Genomic DNA, 21,992 nt, shown 5'->3' on the forward strand with positions numbered 1-21,992 from the left:
GATCCATTGATTTGGCTATTACTATTTTTGCTGTGAAATACATGGAGGGATTCGGTGCATTTACAAGTGTCATCCATCATCATCATCATCATCATCATCATCATCATCATCAAATATAAATAGTTAGTTTTAAGATATTTTAACACACAGATATGAAGCTTGAATTATCTTATTTCCAGTTGTTGATGGTTTATTGATGGTCTTCATATAAAAACACCCAACATATTTCAAAATATTTATTTCGAAATCTGAAACATTTATGCAACTTTCAAAAACCATTTCCTCATATTCTCCGATAAATTGGAGTAACAGCAATCTTACCAGATAGTTCTGTGTTAAAAATATATTGATTTGTTTGGTTCAAAATGGATGTATTTTCCAGTAGACACCATAGAAAGAAAAAAATGTAAAATGCATTAGCTACAACATTGTGCATGCAGTTCCGAATAATAAAAATGGTTTTCAAATGGATTCACAAGTCGGCCAACAATCCTCCAGAAGAATATATATAAAACACTGCCTTGGTGCCCAACTCGTCATCACGCACAGAAGTCAATATTCAGCTTTTTATCATCTTTCCTATTTTGATTATGTAGTTTCAGATTCTCATCACAACTTGGCTACAAAAAAATAAACCTATTTAAAATCACTCATTTTGCCATAACTGTGAGTTTCAGATGGTAATGTCTTTTGATAGATGATAGGCCTTAGTGTAAGAAGTGCCTTTATTGATTTCTCTGTTTTTGATCATTGGAAAATAAATTGTAAAGTCATCAATTTGCGCCAGGCAGCAATCAATGTAAAAATGGCTTAGTTACTTAATGGAGAGCGGGGGTATTTTTGTATGTTTCATGAAATGGCAGCCGGAAGTGCTCAATTACACATGACGTCTATTTTGGAATATTTTCTATGGAAATTTCAAATGTTCTGAAAAGTAGTATGTGGTAAATATACTGTTTGTGTCGCTAATGGGGAATTAATGGTAAACCATGGAATGAGAGGACGGTTTATCATTTCGGAGGATTCATAGTGTGTGTATTATATATAGTAATGGTTCTTTTATGCTGATAAGTTTCAGACCAATTCAAACATTAACATGATTATGACATCATCGAGTATATTTGGATAATTCAGTTGAAAAATATTCTTATTTCGATAATATGACTTGCTATGGTTAAGTTCTGGAAAATGAGTTATAACAGTAATGAAAGATACTTGTATTCCTAAAACTCCAAATATATTTCATTCTGTAAATATGTTCTTTTGGAATATGGTAGTCTATGATCTTACTGCATCCAGAGGTGATTGGGTGAGTGGTTAAAAGGTTTGTTTGTCTCGTTGAGCCCAGGGTTTGATTCCCCACATGGGCAATGTGTGTAGAGACCATTATTTATTTCTCTGCCAGACTTTGACGGGAGCAGTGCTTAAAGAGGCGTAATGCTGCACTGAGTCACACACTCTAGTTGTAAAAACATATTTTGCTTTGAACAAAAAATGCTGCAACAGACTTTTTGCAAGATGATGAAGAGAGACTCCATACTTTGGTGCTGTAGAGAATTGTTCAAGTCTTATAAGGACAATAACAGGCTTGTTGCAGCTGAATATAGGATGGGTTCGATATGTGATCCATTATCAGACTATCATCCTGACAACTATGTATGTAGTGGGCAAAGCTCCAGTATCACAGTGTGTTATTTCATTGATCATATTCCCTTGACAACTACTGTTATATATGACTGATCTTAATTGTCTTGGTGTTTTATTTCTTCAATAATCATATTTCCTGAAAAAATACAGTTATACATTACAGATGATTTTGTTCTGATATTTCTTCAGACATATTCCCTAATAACTACAGTTATTCATAACAGATTTTATTTGATTTTGATATGATTTGTTTTAGCTTATTCGCTAAATACTTTTGTTGTACATTACAGATCTTAATTTATTGGTGTGTGATATTTATTCAGACATACTCCCTAACAACTACTTTCATACATTACAGATCTTAGATAATTTTTGTGTAATATTTCCTTAGACATTTTCCCTAACAACTATTTTTGTGATATTTCTTTAAACATATTCCCTAACAACTACTGTCTTTCATTACAGATCTTAAATGCTCTGGATGTGGATAACCAAGCAAGTGCTCAGCAGCTGTCAATGAGACTGGAGCAGGTCATCACTAATATGGAGGGGCCATCCAACAAAACTGCGTACGTGTGATACCCACACACGCACACACATGCACACACTCTAGTCCGTCTTCTTGTGCTGGCCTGTTCTGCTCCTCTTACTGGACTGTATTCCACAATCTGATTGCAGATCCTTATCAACATGATGAAGATTAGTGTAGTGTTCGAGGATGATTGAGACATTCGGTAACTAGAACCAGCAAATCCGTTTGACGGATTACTATGAATATCTGTGAGTATGTAAGGCTGACTGGGATCTGTGTTTCATACGGACAATGGTATGAGAATTTCTGCGATCCCATAGGATCATTTCAAGGAGTAGTCTTTGCCGAAGGATCTGATATATCGAAAATATTTGCCAGTCATTGAAAGAATGAGTTTTCCATGGTTTTCTGAATCAACTATCACTGTCACAGAGTGCGGAATCACCTAGAACGGGACTAATATTGCTCCTTCATCTGTGATGTAGCTTCATCGTGGGATCAGCGTATTGTTGTGAGATGAGATGCTAGACCACGGCTAGCTTTAGAGACTTATGACGGAACTAACTTACTGGCTGATTTGTGATGGTGCTATGATATTGCCACGCTCCTGACCAAATGTCTTTCAATTTTTTTTTTCGCCTGGATAATATTTCAACATTGAGATTAGGGGATGCAGTTTTGGGGAATTACAAGAGTGAAAGACACAGTCTTGCCTTCTGAGCCAAGTAGCCATAGCCCCATCAGTACCTTTTGTGGATGAAGAACGTTCGTGTGTTGTATATTCGCTGTCATGAGTGAATCCTGTTTCTACAACAACAAGGTGCTACTTGGAGCCTGCCTGGAGATTTGACAACAAAATGGCTGCCTCTCATCTTCGTGGTTCTTTAAATCACAGGTGCTTCTGAAGGAAACAGTAATGGCTCTGGTAGTCCTGTAGAATCCTCTCTTCTGTGCAGGTGTTCCTTCTGGAGATGACGCTGTCAGATGGTTACAGCCAATGTTCAAGACTTGCAGGAACAAACATACCCATGGCCATTCCATCTTTTCTACAATCTGCTCTGAGGAAAGGATGGACTATGGCCGATTTTGATGACTGTAAAACAGTAGTGTAATGATCATATCACTTTAACATTGACTGTGTGGTGAGATTGTAGACAATCATTGTAGACCCCTGTGTAGAGGATATCGCAAGTTCAAGACATATAGGTGAACATATGCTGAGTGGAAGGGACGTACAAGTTTTGTAATATTTGTGTGACCTTCAGCTACCATTGTGAACTAGGCAGTGGTAGAAAGACAGCTTCATATAACTAACTTTTGTCTGACTGTCTGGACGTAATATTACAATCTTCAACCAAGATGAGATGGCAGTGATTACTAGGATTTGTTGTCAGTATTGGCTGGCTCAATGGTTAAAGTATTGGCTCCATGCAAAGTTTAAGGGTTTGATTTCAAACTTGAAACAAATCTGTTTCAATCAAGTAAAATCCTTTGGGTTTTGATTTGTCATTTTGATTCTTGACCTTTTCTGAATTTTTGGTTTGTTAAGTCTGTAAACAAGGAAAAAACGAAAACTCTATGATCAATTATGATAGTGTAATATTTACTACGCACAAGTTTATATTCATAAAACTTACATCTGTCTTCTGGATCAATAGTATAAAACACATGCAGACTGAAATGACTGTTTGTTGAGACTATTTAAGGCCATGAAAATGATCTTGTATTGTCTTTGAATCCTGATTCTGTTGTTCTTGTCCAAGAACTACCATCCCATCTTTGATGAAGAGTTCTGACCAAAGTCTCTTTGACACTGCTAGAGCAATATGTCAATGTATATCCAACAGAACAGCCACCACAAGTAGCATCATCAAGACCTCGTCTTCATCACTTTATGCAACAATGCCGACATTCCCAAAGGTGCCCTAGCAAGTGACTGGCGGAGACGTCAGGTTAAGACAGTGTGACATCATAACCACTTGTATTCTTGTATCTATGCATGTAGACTTGTAGTTCACATCTAGGCACCATTGGCTCCATTGTTCTGGGTTAGCAGGAACCAGTTGCACAGCAAGTCTCCGAGAGATCCACTGGATTGGTCACACTATGAATCATTATATTGCTTTACTAATCAGTTTGTTGCTCTGTTATATGGAATCTGAGATACTACCGACCTGCTTGTTAATCAAAACAAGACTTTGTTATTTCATGATTGGTACTTTTTGCACAATTAACTGCTGTATAATTTAGCCTGTACACTAGTGGCCGTGTTCTCCCTTCAATGTCACTTTGAAAACTATTTTACTTAATACTGAATCCACAGTGTAGGGATTCATATGTAAGTACATTTCCCCCTCTTTGAAATGAATGGTTACACTTGTTAAAAATTTGAATGAAATTTAAAATTTGTTGCAAATGTTGCATTAAGGGAGAGCCTGCTTGTTCCACCACCATGAGATTATGCACTGTATTGTTGAGCTATCTCCCCAAAGACTTATGCAAATGACCAGTATTATCTGCATACTCCCCAGCTCAAAGTCCCCCACTTCTGGAACTGTGGCAAATCTTGCCAGGCATGTGTCACATTTAGAACCAGTTTACCATTTCCTTTTGTTATTGCTAACAAACATTTCAAATTCGGCTTTTTCCTGTTTGAAGATACAGTGGTGCTGTTTAGACTGACATCTGTGTGTTTAGTGGTGGGATAGCCTGATGGTGATCATACCAAAAGTCTGGGTTTGAATCCCGCATGGGTAAAATTTGAGGAGATTTTCTGATAGAGCAGAACATGCTTACTTTATTCATGAACACCAGGGCCCTTATTCTCGAAACGTTCGTAGCCCTAAGAATTCTTAACTTTGATCGTAGCCAATGTGTTAAGAATGGACTTAAGAAGTTGATAGAGTTACGAACGTTTCAAGAATAGCTGGCCTGGTGTTGTCACTGATGTTCAGTGATCTGGTAAGTTTCTCCACCATTTTTGCTTTATGCTCAAAGGAATCTTAATTTGTTACATAACGAAGACAGACTGATCTCAGGTGTAAGTGTTTTGAATTCTACACAAACAGATGTCAGTTTACTGCCTCAGCTGTAGACAGCATTACATATGACAGCTGGTCAAAGATCCATATCAGTTAAGACTGCCATGAGAAGGTTAGCCCCAGTTCCTGAAGGAGCATTGTATACTTATATATACATATACATATATATATTTTGTATATTCTCATGGAACCATCTGTATATGCCCATTATGACTTGCCTAAATCTTGTAAATACCACTAATCCGTCATAACTTTACTGTTACTAAGCAACATTTTTATCATTAAAATTTGCCCTTTTGTATTGGAATTTCTGAATCTATCTTGTACATTTTGCTCTGAGTGTAAAACTCTGTACAGCCAACTTACTCTGACAAAATGTGCTTTGTTCAAGAAATGAGAAAAACGTCAGAAATCTTTAAGCGTGTTTATGTGTTATTTATTACTATTTTCATAATAACTAGAGGACCATTGGATTAATTTATGTCATTAAATTAATTTCTTTAATGATTATGTTGGTTTAATTTAATTATCAAATGTCAGATTTAAGATTATTTACTTCGCTACTGACATTGGTGTAAACATGGTGTTTCATATTCTCATTGCCATAACCAATGTTGAATGTTGTCACGGTATTCTGAGTTTGATTCTTATTTATTAACCAGCCAAATTCAGATAGGGAGTTTTACCCTAAAAAGAGTCCCCTGTTTGAGTTTTTGTTCTCAAATCAGAGTGTGTATTTGCATATATTTTGTCAGATATATTGAGATTTTTGTTATATCTAACCAAAGGATCTTGAAAGCCTCCGATATTAGTGCTTTTTAAAAAGGATTTGCATTGAGAAGATTCTCCTAATATAACTTTGCTATCACAGCATGTATTGAAATGTATGTTTTCTTTGAAACTGCATCTTTTGTATGTTGAGATGGTTTTACCATATTTGAAGGTTCATTCCATAGTGTACTGATGACATGTATGCTAAGATGTTAGCTTGCTGTATATGTGTTGAGGGTTGGTCAAGAGAGTCTGGCTCTCATGGACTTCCATTGTCAATAAATAATTCATTTTGTACAAATTAACACATTGTCTGGTGTTTTGGTGTGAGGTTGTAGACTTACGTTGAACACCTGGATCGAGAGATTTCAGACTGTCTGTGGTTCTGTAAAGTGGTAATGACTTCTTCCTGGCACCTTCAGCAAGGGTAATGGTGTCTGGGCTATCTGTTCAGGAGACATGCTAGAAGGGGGAAGTGATTCTGTAATGTCTTGTGGGGAGGGTGCTTGTGACTCATGCTTATTGCTGAAGGTGACAAAGTGAGGAAAACTGAATCTTAGGGCATCGTCCTGTGGTAAACCATTTACCTGGTTGTGAAAATCCAGTTTCAATCCTTGCAGAAATTTGAGGAGTGGCTATTACAAGTTATGATCCAGCTATCATATCAGTAACTCCCTTGCCCATGGAAGATGCTCTTTGCGTTAAACGCAGGTGGTCATGTCGAAACATAAATTACGATGTGAGGAGTTTCTGCCTTCAGGGTCAGGATTTGCTTGTCTTATAGACTGGAACGCCAGATCCACATGATAATAATGAGCTGATCACCTCACAATGTTGGTCCCCGAACAGTGTGGAGGAATGAGTGACTGAAAAGTTATTGTCGCATCAGCAATATTTCAGCCATATTGTAACCTGTCGAGGACTGAACCGTAATGGACACGTTAGAAACGTTCCCCTCCATGACTTGGGTAATGTTCCATCATGACTTTGACATGCCAACATCTATGAGATGAGACACGCTTATTCATTGGCTGACCTTTGCGTGTTGTGATGGCTGCCTCTGGCAAACAGGTTCATCTGGTATGGGGCCATGGGGTAGCCTAGTGTTTAAAGCGTTCGCTAATCACGCCAAAGACCAAGGTTTGATTCCCCACATGGGTACAATGTGTAAAAGCCCATTTCTTGTGTCCACCACCGTGCTATGGCTGGAATTTTGCTAAAAGCCGCGTAAACCTAAACCCACTCACTCATCTGGTATCATCTACATATTTTACGGTGATTTATAAACACATGCTTATGATATAGTCAGCATCAAACAACTAACTCTTCTCTGGCAGGGATTTCCTGTGAATGGCCAGTCTGCAGTAGGATTGTCTTGTTAGAATTGGTTGTCAGAAACCCATGCTTGTAAGAGAAGACTCAGGTGATCAGGCGCGCCAGCTTTGTTGATCATTGTTATTGTATCCCGGTTACAAGATCGATGCTCATGATGTCAATCACTGGACTGTTTCCTGCTGATGGGACTATTTACAGTCAACAGCTGAAGCATTGCTTAGTGCGACGTTTAAAAAAACACAAAAAATTACTTCGGACTATCGATGAGTCTCGATCTGGAAAAAGTAATGATTGCGGCCAATGTCTCTCATCTGACAATAACAACAGTAGCATTTGCCAGTTAGCGTGGCCAAAAGATCCAACTGAGTCCTACAAGCAAGGAGTGCTGTCCACGTATTCCAGTAAATGCTCCGGGGCGGTGGGGTAGCCTAGTGGTTAATGCGTTCGCTCGTCACGTCGAAGACCCGGGTTCGTATCCACACGTGTGTACAATGTGTGAAGCCAATTCCTGGTGTCCCCTCCGTGATATTGCTGGAATATTGCTAAAAGCAGCGTAAAACTAAAGTCACTCACTAGTGAATGATCCAAGGTTCCCAGTTACAGACCAGAAAACGTTCAAACAAATTCAAATTCTACAACAAACAGTTTTGATCTCGGTTAAAACCATTACCGAAACCACATCTTGTGAACAGAATTATAGAATGTATAACACAGGCCCCAGCTATTAATGTCCGTCATACTGCCTTCCAATATTGACAGAAGCCCGATAGCAAGGGCGTTGTTAAGATGGAAATTTATGTCAACTTTTGAAGTACAAGAAACAGACGGCCGTACAACACACCTAGAAATTGGGTCGCATACATACTACAAGCGAATCAATTTCCCAACGAATGTCGTATCAACGGGACTTGCCTTCTACATTTTCCTACTCAGCTTGCCAGCTTATGATCTCGTTTACTGCTGAGATTTGCGCGAATCGATATAGCACCGACACCACTGTTCTATCATGTTCAGCCATTATTTTTAGTCGCCAAAAAAATGATTCCTTGGAAGTAAGTGCTGAGTTCGTATGTTCTCGCTACTAATTATATTTGTAAATATGATATAATTCACGAAATATTAAACTGTACGACATTCATGTTTGAAATTTAGAGTATATTGATTGTCTTTACACAGTCTTCTTTGAATCGTGAAAGGGAAATACTGTTATTTATTTGAGACATATTGTTCGTTGTTTAAGCTGCATTTTCTTATGTGAAGATGGTCTGTAGATAAGACGGGGCGGTGGGGTAGCCTAGTGGTTCAAGCGTTGGCTCGTCACGCCGAAGACCCGGGTTCGAATCCCCACATGGGTACATTGTGTGAAGCTCATTTCTGGTGTCCCCCGCCGTGATATTGCTGGAATATTGCTAAAAGCGGCGTAAAACCAAACTCACTCACTCACTGACTGTAGATAAGAGGACCCGTGAAGATCAGCGTTAAAATTGATCTTCAGTAACCCATGCTTGCCGTAAGAGGCGACAAACGTTCAGGCTCGCTGACTTGGTTGACACATGTCATTGGTTCCCAAATGCGTATATCGGTACTCATGATATTGATCACTGGATTGTCTGGTCAAGACTCGATTATTTACAGACAGCCCTCATGTAGCTTGAACACTGGTGAGTGCGGCGTAAAACTAAACTCACTCACCCACTGTAGATAATATCTCGACGACACAATTCAGTGATTGGTACTGTGAACAACAAACTACAATGGCGGGATACGAGGAAACTCAATCAACCCAGTCACAAACCCTGCCCACCCGATCCAGTTGGTCCCCTTTAAAACCAGGGGCCCGTTCCTCAAAGCGATCGTAGCGCTAGGGTGATCGTAACTCCCACACTTAAACATAGACTTACGACTGTCGTAGCGCTACGATCGCTTTGACGAACAGGGCCCAGGACAGGGGCGGTGGGGTAGTCTAGTGGTTAAAGCTATCGTGGGTTCAATTCTCCACATGAGTGCAATGTGTGAAGCTCATTTCTGGTGTCCGCCACTGTGATATTGCTGGAATATAGCTAAAAGCGGCGTAAACTAAACTAATTCACTCACTAAAACAAGGATGAGCTGTTGGGGACCTGCTCTGAAAGGAATCCCCAAATTGACAGATTTAAGACAATAACGGCAGGAGAATAAATCGTAAAGGGCCGCAAGGTCAACTTGCACATATAGTAATCTTCTGAGGTTCCTCTCGAACATGTTACCAATTTGGAGGAAAGTGATTGCCTGAATTCTACAAAGCCGTTCGGAGATTTTTACACAAGTATCATCTATCTTCTAACATTGACTGTCTAAGGTCTTTTGGTGTAGAGACGCGTGAAAGGTCAAAGCGAAAAACACAAATGGATAACCTCAATTTTCCGTGGTATTTCCAGCAGATTGGTTTCATCGGTTTACTTTGGTTTCGCTTTGTCCATAGACACAATAATATCGGTTCCTACAATAAGATCCTTACTATTCATACTGAACACATCTCTGATGTGGACCGGTGATTATCATGGTGACACGGAGATCAATAATAGCTATGATCACACCAATCTTCTTCATACACAATCATAACCCATTGACAGAAGCTCTATAGCGCTCCGTATGTACTGACATGCAGGTTCCAGCATCACCGGATATGACCTGTCATATCTGGATTCAGCCTGTCACGCCTAGCTCAAGTCGTCTGCTGTAGACAAAGACCGCCTAAAACCGGATCGCCAGAGTCCTTGAGTTGAATAACATGAAAGATGGTAGGCCGGGTGATTACATCGCTTTGTTGGTGATTATGTCATGAGGTTTTAATGCCTGTACATGGGCGACATTCCTCTAAAACCCATGTCTGCTGTTCTGTAATGAAATGGTTTGAGTAAGCAATGTTCTGTAAGGATGAAACGAGTCCGTCTGCACCAATAACTGTAAGAAAACCTAAGGCATGACAAAAACCAATCTTGTTTCCACTTACCCTCAAATTGATTATTTTAGATCATCTTCTTTTGAGCGATTTGAACGAATTGGACAAGCCTCAATCTCATGGTGAGATCCTAAATTACTTAGGCATTTCAAAAGAGGCCTTATCGTCAGTTCGAATCGTGTAATTTATGTTCTCAAAAACGTTTCTTGTACAACTAAATTCGAAGTGTTGACACTCGGCGACCCTGCTTCTCATAGCCCGGTTTTAAATGGCGAGGTGAGCTGAGAGATAACGATTAATACCCTGCTCTGTCATTTTATTTCCAGCTTTCCTCGGCTGTTCTGGGTGTAATTTGAACATCAATTCCGTGGAAACACGCAGCCCTGCCAATGAGCCCGGAACCATGGCAAACATGAGTGTTTCTGTGAGACAAGGATCATGCCACATGTTTGGGAAATGGGTGAGCATATCCTGCCATCTGCCATGAGAATTTCCAGTATGAATTATGGGCCAAATTAAGTTCGCAGAGGTCTTTGTTGCAAGGTGTTATGTAATGGCAGTCGAGTGGTGATAACTGGCTCCTGAATGCTGTGTTATTTGGATAGGTAACCGTCAGAGATACCAACTCTCCATTGTCCACTACGAACAACGTGAACGTGGTACATCGAGGTAATTACAAGGCCCTGAGGTCATGGGCAATGTCATTTCGATTTGTATAACGCTTCAGTCAGCCGTAGGCCAGCTAAATGGCGACGGTCTGTTAATGATCGAGTCTGGACCAGACAATCCAGTGATTGATACCATGAGAATCAACCTGCAGAACTGGGATACGACATGCACCAATCAAGTCACCGACGTATGTCGTCTCTTAGTCTTGGGTCCTGAAATTTGACCAGTTGGGCAATTCTATAAAAGGCTCTTCCCAGGTTAACATTAAGAGTGTTTAGGTTGGGTTGAGTTTGACATGTGTACTTCATTTGGTTCTCAAATCATGTTGAAAAAATATATGATGCTCTAAGAAATTTAGTCAGTTACCGGGCTAACACGCTTGTCGTCCGTAGGGGGATTACTCTTAGTTAAGTTTGTTCTCAGCTGCAATGTGACGCTATTTTCACCTTACGTCTCATTTACTTTGACTTTTTGACGGCGCTCCCAGCCACAACCCAGCTATGTGACAAGGGTTTGTAAATATTCGGGTCTGGACAAGTCAAACCAGTGGTTAATACCATGAACAACGTTCCTAATTGTCTAATATCAATAACGCATGTTGTGCACGAGCTCTATGTTATAGCATAGAATGACTGAGTTTGAACAGTAGTGAGTGATGGATATTTGGTTTTACGCTGCCTTGAGTTTTATAACAACACTCAGCTTGGTGTCAAAAGAACAAGAAATGTCTTGAAAATTTACCACCCTGCATGGAACCGCGAGTAAGTGTAAGGCGCTGAAAAACATGCACATATCATCGGGGGCGGATCGGGATTCGAACCAACGATCATAGGTTTCTGGACGCAACTCTTCACACTGCAGAACTCCTCACACGACCGGGCCACCCTCAAAGCGTTTGAACTCTATTTCTGTTCTGTTACGGGGTGTCAACGTTCTAACTTTCCAAAAGGCATCTGAGCCATGTTCATCATTTCATCACCCTTAACACTTAGCAGTTTAAGGAAACTGTGAAGATCCAGGTTAGAATTGGTCTTCAGCAAACCATGCTTGTCGTTAGAGGCTGGTCAGGCTCACTGACTTAGTTGACACATGCGATTCGGATGCTGTCTGGGCCAGACCGCCGCCATATAGCCGGAATATTGCTGGAGTATTTTAAACAACACATAGAAAAGGATGAGGACTATTTTTATGGATATACAACTTCTTTATTCTGTATAGGCGACGTTTCGACAGAGATTCTAACATCGTTGTCAAGCAAGTGATACATGGGAAGTAATTTTGGGTGATATATATACATGAGATGTTTCGACAGTAGATACGGATGAGGCGAGAATGAGTTGTTTATACAATAGAAGAGGTTGATAACACAGATGGTATACATGATAAACATTCTCATATATCACTTGCTTGACAACGACATTAGAATCTATGTCGAAACGTCGCCTATACAGAATAAAGAAGTTGTATATCCATAAAAATAGTCCTCATCCTTCATCTACCCAACTTCTAGAATGCCAGTCAAAGAAGTAACACATAGAAAAACAAAGAAAGTTCGGGTATTTCAGTGATTTCCATATGGTGTGTTCTATGGTGACTATGTAACAAAAAGTATGATGTGAGGTATTTAGTTCTCGATTTTGTGTTCTCCATCCAAGTCCTATTCCAACCCCGATCCCCGATCGCGTCATACCCAACGACGTTAAAATATGGTACTTGTTGGTCCCTGCCTGGCGCTCGGCATTAATGGGTACAGCAAGGACTGGTCGGCTCGGAGTCAGTGTAATGTGTCTGAGTGGGGTATTCCTGCTTCACTGCGGCATGGTATCTCAGTAAGCAAGCACTATAAAACCAGCTGAAGTCTGGTCTAGTACAAGCAGCCACACATACATACGCATGCACATCGTCATATGAGCGAAATATCCTTAAGTGCGACGTTAAACCCCATCTCACCTCACCTCACCCGTGTCCAAAACCGCTCCCAGACAAGTTCATCTTTCCACGAGGCAGTGAGTAAGGAAAGGTTGAAGCACTAAACCCACAAGCAAGTGTATGGTGCAGACAGATCTAGACATATGAACGGGGCAAATCGGTTTCGAACCCATGATCATAGTGTTCTGGGACTCCAAAGGGACGCAACTCTGCACATTGGCGTTTCAGACAAGCGGGTCATACGCTGACCCAGCATTTGCAAACATGATTTCAGTAACTTGAGGGGTGGTGCAGGACACCCCGGTCAGAAATATTATGCCCTCCAAACACTGATCATAGCATTTTGACTCGACGGTGAAACGAAACCACGAGTAGAGCGCCCTAGAGGAACTGGTCTCTCGAGTCTTCTCATTAAAAAATATATATCATAATTGGATGATTACTCATACAATTATATTTCTAGGGTGGCGATGATGGATTATACTTATTTAGCAGTTTTACCGAAAGCTTTCTCATAAGAACATGACTACAAATATCATTAGCGGTGGTAAGTTCTCTAAAGTTTGCATTAAGGTGTAGAATGTCTGCCTCCGATATGCGAACACCGGCTGTCTCGGCTTGAAAATATTTCTCACTTGGCATTGGAAAGTATTTACTCTGTATTCAATGTCGTTTTACGACCATGTTGGAAAATGTCAACAAGGACGTTAATCACAGTCAACATGATTTACATAGTCAGAAATATAAGACTTAACTGGAAAACAGCGTTTTTTCACTCTGTTTTGAAACCATAATGTTTAAAAGTGGTTGAAAGTTGCGCGTCAGTGACCTACTATCTTGTGTTTATTACTTGTTGAGATGTGATCACCATCAATAACCATCGCGGTGGTTCCTCTTACTGGTTGGCATCGCCATCCCAGCACACCTTCACACCTGCAAGTAGCACACCTTCACACCTGCAGGTAGCACCGATTCACACCTGCAGACTTGGTGGAAGTTGCAACTAATGTTTTACCGTGTACGGTTCATAAATAATAACTGCGGGTAACTCACTAGCAAAATATTCAGCATAGAAGCGACAAAACCTTCACATTACATAAGAAATCTCTGCTAAAATGCTCTGCATGTAATGTTACACAAAACATGAAACCTGCGTCAATTTGTTTCCGTGTTAAATGACATCGGTAAGAAATAATCGTGTTCGGACTAGAACTTCCACTGACCTACACCATGAGCGTTGTTGCTTTTTCTTTTGCTTGTTGTTTCACGCCGCAATATTCCATGGCGGCGGTCTGTATATAATCGAGTCTGGACCAGACAATCCAGTGAGCCTCAGCATGAGCATCGATCTACGTAGTTGGGAACCGATGACGTGTGTCAACCAAATCAGCGAACCTGATCACCCGATCCCATTAGTTGCCTCTTACGACAAGCATGGGTTGCTGCAGACCAATTCCGGATCTTCACGGATGGATACGATGTTGATTTTCCGCGAGTCGGTTCGATCCTCGGTAAGGATTGTCATCTCAATAATCGATATTATAAAATCAGGTAAATCATCACGCACAGACGCATGCAGACAGAAAGACAAGCCCACCCACCACACGCACGCACATACGAATGCACGCACGCACACACGTATATAAGTGCAATAATCTTGAACGTAACATTACTCTGATTTCACCTCACCTCACCTCACCATGCTCACCTCACCACACCATGCTTGGCTAAGCACAGCCTTTTAAAACATGAGCGCCTTATCTGAAAATTGTCGTTCCACCCATTGAACACGAAAACTCTTCCTCTTTGAAACTCGTTGCAGGGTTCGACCCAGATGAAATTTCGATTAATTTCAAGTAGAAACGAAAGGGCAGACATCGATAATTCAAGATGGCGGTCTTCGGTCACGTGCCTAGAAAACACGTGAGCTGACCTCTCCGGGACCCCTGTGTTGTGTGAACAGGATATGCACGTGCGGAAGACAAACACTCACATGATGCGCGTCGATCCACACAGTTTGTCCAGAAGGGTGGACAGACCCATGATGACCACTTCGTGTCCTGTGAAGCCTCGCCGCCCTCAGTGGGGCAAGATGTTAACAAGTGGTGCTGTTTACACTTCCTGCAAAACGTGTTTAATCTGTAGATCCGCAAACAAATCTGTATTGAAAGTAGGTGTTGTGTTGGAAGGTAGGGCTACCTGTAGGACATTAATGTCATGGCCCAAGTACTTCGACAGCTGTTGGGGTTTGGGCTTTTCGCAATGGCAGTCCCGACATCATACATACTACTGGAAACATGTAACTGTGCTTTATTTGATGTTATGCCATTTAATGTAATGCACAGTCACTTTTTTCCGTTAGTATATAAGGCAAATAAGAAAACACCACCATCCCCCGCTACGAGGCACTTAAGAACTTTGTGTGTTCAAATAGTGGTAAATAATTATGTAAATAGTAACAATGAAAAAAGGTTTCCATAAAGTCTTTAGAAGAGATTGGCCCTAAAGTCACTTTATGTCATCCAAAGAAAATGATAAAAAATGAAGTTTATATACGTAAAAGACGTCTTGTCTGGAATCAATAAGTTATGGCACCAATTTTCGAACTCTTGATGAGTGAACCGTTCAGATAAGATTGCGAAGTTATATTTATGTTAGGTTAGTAGTTCCCGAAGAAAAACTGTCAGACCATTGCAGACACTATGCATTACAGTATATGAAATCGAAAATGGTAGCAAAGGAATTAACTCGCCTAAAAAGAGTTTTGGATACCTATTTTCGAACTTTGTTTCGATAGATATCTCTCAGATAATCTTGCAAAGTTTTCTTTGTGTAACTTCAGTAGTTCAGTTCATTGACCACCAGTTGTGGATGTGTGGGTGGCTTCGTCAGTAACCACATTATTGTCCATCAACTGTAGACGCAGACGTAGTTGAGTCATAAACCAAATCATTGTCCAGACCATGTAGACGTGGTTTCAGCAGTTGCCACGGGGTTGTTCTTCAGTGACGGATGTGGGGGTCGCATTGTCTGAACTACACAGACGTTTAAGGCGAGGGTGAATGAAAGAATGAATGAATGGGTTGGTGGATAGATGGAAGGGTGGATGAATGGATGGATGGGTGGGTCGATGGATGAGAGGTGATGGATGGGAGGATGGATGGATGGATGGATGGGGGGTGGATAGATGGAGGATGGATGGATGAGAGGGTGGATAGATGGATGGATGGATAGATGGGGTGGATGATGGATAGGAGGGTGGATGAATGGATGGGGATGGATGAGTGGGTAGGTGGGGTTGAGTGGATGGAGGCATGAATTAATAAATGAATTAATTAATTGATAAATTAAGTTGAACATTTACGCCAAGCTCTGTAGGCTACGACGCAGATAGTTTAATCAGTTATAACAGGCCTGCCATCGCCACATTCTGCCCACCGTGATCAACATGACGTCATTACCAGGCGCGATCTGGTTAAACCAATTTGATCTTTCCTTTCAAATGCCACTGTAAATCATTATTTTGACAACAGTAAGAAACAGGTGTCACAATAATTTAATCGCAATCCCATAACGAAGATGGAATGATGTACATAAAGACTCGTATTGGCAGGCTGTCTGCAGCTTCAGTAACGACAACCGACAACACAACGTCTACCTGATTAGTGAGATGAACGTGCAGATACCGAGTTCAACGATTATTGCAAGGGTAACGCAGTAGATTTGTCTGTTGGCAAACTCCAAGGTGGCCTGCAATGATAATACACGAACCTACTTCGGGGCTGCACATTGGATGTGCAAGAAGTTAATTGCCTGCAGTGATTGGCTGTTGCAAGAAAGATAGGCCAATTGTTGCAATAAAACGTTTAAGCTGAAGAAGCATGTCCCTTGGTAATGGCGCGGATACTTCATCTTGTATTATTTCTTTGATTTGAATTCAATCTAGGATTGAACGCCATCGTGAAGAATGAGGTACATATCTCCCTTTCTACTGACAGTGTTATGGATAATGATTGCTTTAAGGTTGTAGGATATATTGAGAAGAGTTGTAATATCAGGGTTCAGAGTCATCAGTTACGTGACTCAGCAGATGACGTTAACCAACGCTTGACGTTAATTATCAGACGGGAGTGGCGGAGACTAAAGAGACTATTTTGGTATCTGTTTCATAATGATGTGATATGGACTGATATAAATAATGTGTGGTTACGTGGCATTTGAAACCGAAAATGGTAGCCCACACCCATAGATGAATATTTCCCCCCTGGCTGGCTGATAATAGAATCCCCAGGGCTTATATTCCGTTTTTGCGTGTATTATTATTATTTAATGAGCAGAGTGTGGATATAATATATTTTAGGCATATAAACTCTTGACTAAAATGGGTATATCAAATCAGATATATTAGACACTGGCGGACTGTAGTTGCATGGGTGGCCGTACTCCGCAGTTTCACCTGAGCGTCTCTAGGGCTTTGGTCCTGCCCTACACTGAAGCACAAAAAGAGGGGATGGGGTGGGCCATGTATTGTCGTCACCTTATGCAGTGAGTGAGTGAGTGATTGGGTGAATATTGCTTAATGAAGCATGAACAGTTTTATGGCTATTCGCGGCGATCACTTTATGCAAGTGAATTTGTTCGAAATATTTGTTAACTCAACAATGAGTGGGTACCCGGTAGGATAAGACAGTATTGTAAGCATTAACTTCTCGAGCCAAGCCACTGCTTTGGTTTATACTTCCCAGGGAGCTGAGAATAGAAATCGAGTCCACATTGCTCCTTTGACTGGGTTAATAACATTGTAATGTCACGAGCATTCCCTTGGCGAATGGAATTTGGTGCATTATAAATGGACGTGTTAAAACGTAGAAAACCGGCGCGCACTCTGTAGGTAAGTACTCCTCGGAGATCTACACAGTCAGTATGCTCATCGGTTTTTAGGTGTACACCTTCACAAGGCTAAGAAATATTGACGTTAATTCTCAGATGGTCCCAGCTGTCATTACAGTCCCGGGTGTCGTGACGTCGCTACAACGTCTAGGTTTCATGGAAGATTGCCAATTTCCGGTAACTCCAAATATTACCATATTCTCTTTGGCATCACCGGAACTGCCTCGGACATACATGTCGGAAAGGTTCCTGTCATCCAATCGATGCCAAATGATCGACTTATCCGATTAGTATTGCGCAAGGTCAATCAGCCCATCTATAAGTCTGGGAATTGGCAAGGAACCAAAACCAATATTGAAGATTATGATATTCCATTTGGGCGTCTCTTCCCACCCTGAAGTGTTCATGTGTGTTATAGTGGGCACGTTCAAGGGATTGCTTGTACTCTGCGCCACGGCTGGATGCCATCCGTTATTTCCTTTAGGTGTGAGGTCATATTAGGTGATCAATTTCCAGCTTATTTTCCTTCGCCAGATGGCCAAATGCAAGAATGGAAACGTTCCATCTGGGCAAGAACGTTCTTACAAAAAGAATGTGGGTTTTAACGCAGAGAGTATTTACACTGAAAACAACGTTTCATCAATGATCGATGAATTTCTGTTTTGTTTAAATGCAAATTAAATGTTAAAGAGGATCTAGGCTTGAGCCAATTTGCAGTGTGATTCAAGTCATTTTAACACCATTTTACATGTCAGCGAACTCAAATTTTATGGCGACGATTAATCTTACAATACACGATTACTTTAATTACATTGAGACAATGTGTCAATTTCACACAACGCACTAATTACAATGTCTAGACCTAGTCTGGAACTGGGATCCAGACCGTGGAACGAAGTGTCTCTTTAAACCAAATGCCGTCGGCAAGTATCCTCTGAATGCATGCAAAGCATTCGTTATCCCATAGATGTACTTCACAAACATCCCTTCCGATACCTTTACGCCTACGATACTATGTGCTGTATATTTGATGGAGGCCTTTGATGAATCGACACCAATAATCGGTTACTACGTCTGCATATTAATGAACAGGTACGACTCCTCGGTGTTCCTGCCACTACCTTCGTGAGAACGTATTTTCCCGAACAGAATCGAATGCGGTTTACGGAAACAAACGAGCGTTGACGACTAACGTTTCTTCTCAGTATGGATTGTCAGTCTAATGGCCCTGCCTACAAACCGCTTCACTGGCAAATTTTCCACTAGTATCGCTCTATATGTTCCGAAATACCACGAAATGGGATTTTATACAATACGTATGGGTGCACCTATGATGATTTGTTATACTGACCGATTCTATCAAGAAAAATCGTCATTGCTTCTCATAGATTATTCCAAATGAATATCTGAAGGTGAAACCGACCGTATACATTAAATACCATTTACCTCCTCCATTATAAGCCTGAGTCAGCCAAAAAAAGCCATTATGTGCCAGAACCCAAAATCCTTGTCGAATTTATCAATATCATTTTCAATTGCAAACTCGTTATTTCTCTCTAAATAAACACCTTCGGTGATTTCCGATAGGTGTACGTTTCAACTCCTCCAATCAGGAAGCTCCCTGCGTAGACTGTGTCGTTAATTTACATATTGGCTGATTAACACCGTTCATGGGTAGCTGGAGGCCAAACCTGGGAAATGTGTCTTTTATAGGTTCCGGCTGAGGAGCAATAAAGCACAGAGAATGCAGAACACGCGCAATGTTATTCACTCTTTGTATCCAAACAAAATTATTTTTTCAAGTTACATTCTTTAGGAAACTATTACAGGGACAATCGAATTCTCCAAAGATCTTTTTTGATTAAATTTGATTTATATTACTTGAAGAGGGTTTGGTGCTGTGTTTAATGGTAAATAAACCAGTGTAGGGTATGTAAAGGGTTAATGTCTCGAGAATTGACGTCGCTTGGCTACCATTCATAGCAACAAGTAACTTTTGTTTCTTTTCCTTGAGAAAAAACCAGGGACGGGTACCACAGAATGAAAGCTCTAAGTGCATATGCGTCTTAAACTACACTTGTGCAGGCTAGTAACAAGTAACAATTCGACCTTGAACCTTGAGGTCAAGTTACAGTATAAGACAGTTCCGATAACATCGGAATGGCCAATCAACTCCTTATGAATATGATGTTTCGTTAATTTGGAATATCACGGATTTCATATACGCCAAGATTTCCTGCACCTGATTGCAGTAGAGGCTATCGACAATACCATCTCCGGTCAATAATACACATGATTGGGTAATTATACCGTGTAGATTGAAGATGTTATCTTATCCGATGGTCAAGCGAATGGACATCGGCGTTGTTGTCCTTGTAACCAGTCTTCTGTCGTCTTCAATCACTCACGGACAATCAGGTGGGTATTTTGCGACCATTACTCAGATTTTGTAATTTCGATAGATCACACAAGGTTTGTTTGTGTAGAACTATTCAAACAGTGACTCATTTGTCAAGTGTAAACATTGTAATGTTTCGCTTTACAAAGGAAGACATTATTAGTGGTAAATCATTCGAAGAATTGAAATTTGGAACCACGTTTCAGAAAATCCCTGGAGAATACTATTTAAGTGAACGGCATCCTTGAAACTTGTTTAGTTATGAATAGTATTGTTATAACTTTTTATCACATCTGGTTATTTAAATAAGTACTTGAATTTGAGATTATAATGTATGTTTTGTTATAAGTGTTCCAGTGTTAAAACTGCAATCAGGATATTTAATTTCCGCATTTTAGTCCACGTCAGATATTTAAAAATGTTATATTTTTCTTAAAACGATAGCTTTAAAACAACTGTTTCGGAATTTTGTTTATTTCAAAGGTCGGCAAGTCGACGCGCTCAAATAGGGAATGTAGACTTAATATGACGTATTAGAACACCTCAGCCCAAAGTCAGTAATTTAAATACATCACATTGGAAAAATCACAATCAACTCTCAAAAAGCAGAGAAACCGACGTGAACGTATATGATACACAAATGCACTTCGTTACAGGAATTGCTACTGCGAATCTTTTCAATCTACTGTTTTTTTTCAAATCGGAATCCATCCAATTGGCTCCCAAAGCCAGTTAGTTAAATAAATACTTTAGCCTGACACGTTTATTGCACCAACTTCTCACACTGGTGGAAAATCTATGACTATTGATGTAATGAGATGAACTCTTCAACAGTAACTCTGAGCGCCCGTGTTTTAATGTCAGGTACTGAAGCTCACCCTGATTAGTGAGTTAACTGCTCATCCGCAGCCGCGGTTGAACTCACTGTATAACCATCAACGATTTAGGACAAAACATTAACACTCTTTAACTACTTTTCAAACAGATTAATTGATATTTCCACATGATTTTCCGATAGGTCGTAATGTTGACCCTACGTTGTGCATCACGATGAAGGAAATTACAATTTCATTTAGACTCCCGTGGTTTTGAAATATTATTTTCATTTGACGTAGAGGTTTAAAGTTTTTGAAGGCTTCATTCATGTCTCATGATGTTCTGACTGACTTGGTAGAGGAAAACAAATGCAACTTGTGAAACTATGTGATTTTATTTTCTAGAACTAACAACGTCCCCGCGTGCTATAACGATGTTTTAACTTTCTAATCAACGTTTTTATTATACGGCTTTTAAAACTAACACTGGACTCATATAGGTTGCTTTTATGCGGAGGAAAAGTTTACGCTCATGTTCTGTTGCAATATTCGACCCACGCGAGCCCTTGATTAACAAAAACTAGGCTACTGATAGTTGCTACCGTAATCATACTAATGAATGTTGTTTTTCACGAAGGTAGCTCAAACACTCCTCAACCATTCCAGAGAAACACCCACGCACTTAATGCAAAGAAATGTGCTTAGAAGATCATCATCATCATCATCATCATCATCATCATCATCATCATAACACACTTGTAATGCGCTGGTATCCATGCAGTCCATGCTCAAAGCGCAGAAGATGATACAAACTTAGGGCAGTAGGAATGTATCTCATTTTGTTCTTCATTTTGCTTATCTTAGATGTGTAATCGAACGCAAGTCTTTCTTATCTTTAAGACTATATTGAGACAAGTAATCTGAAGAAAACACGGTTTCTCTGCTAAAGATTGGTCATGATGACACAAAGTCGTAAAGAAACAGAGGTATTTTCCTTCGCAACTCTGGCCACCATGATAAGAGG

At 40.3% G+C, this 21,992-nt stretch overlaps 1 protein-coding gene across 2 annotated transcripts in view; it reads left to right on the plus strand.

Annotated features, from left to right (window-relative positions):
- The window catches only part of LOC124272088 (plexin A3-like), a 69,102-nt gene extending 62,806 nt beyond the window's left edge, over nt 1-6,296 (plus strand). For both annotated transcript variants that reach the window (XM_046707231.1, XM_046707232.1), the window contains exon 35: nt 2,113-6,296. In XM_046707231.1, coding sequence (XP_046563187.1) covers nt 2,113-2,226 — 114 coding nt within the window. In that variant the 3' untranslated portion in view covers nt 2,227-6,296. The remainder of the gene's footprint in view (nt 1-2,112) is intronic.
- Nucleotides 6,297-21,992: the final 15,696 nt, after the last annotated feature.

The sequence above is a fragment of the Haliotis rubra genome, unplaced genomic scaffold (assembly GCF_003918875.1).
Source record: "Haliotis rubra isolate DU_JTF1 unplaced genomic scaffold, ASM391887v1 Scf166, whole genome shotgun sequence".
NCBI lineage: Eukaryota > Metazoa > Mollusca > Gastropoda > Lepetellida > Haliotidae > Haliotis > Haliotis rubra.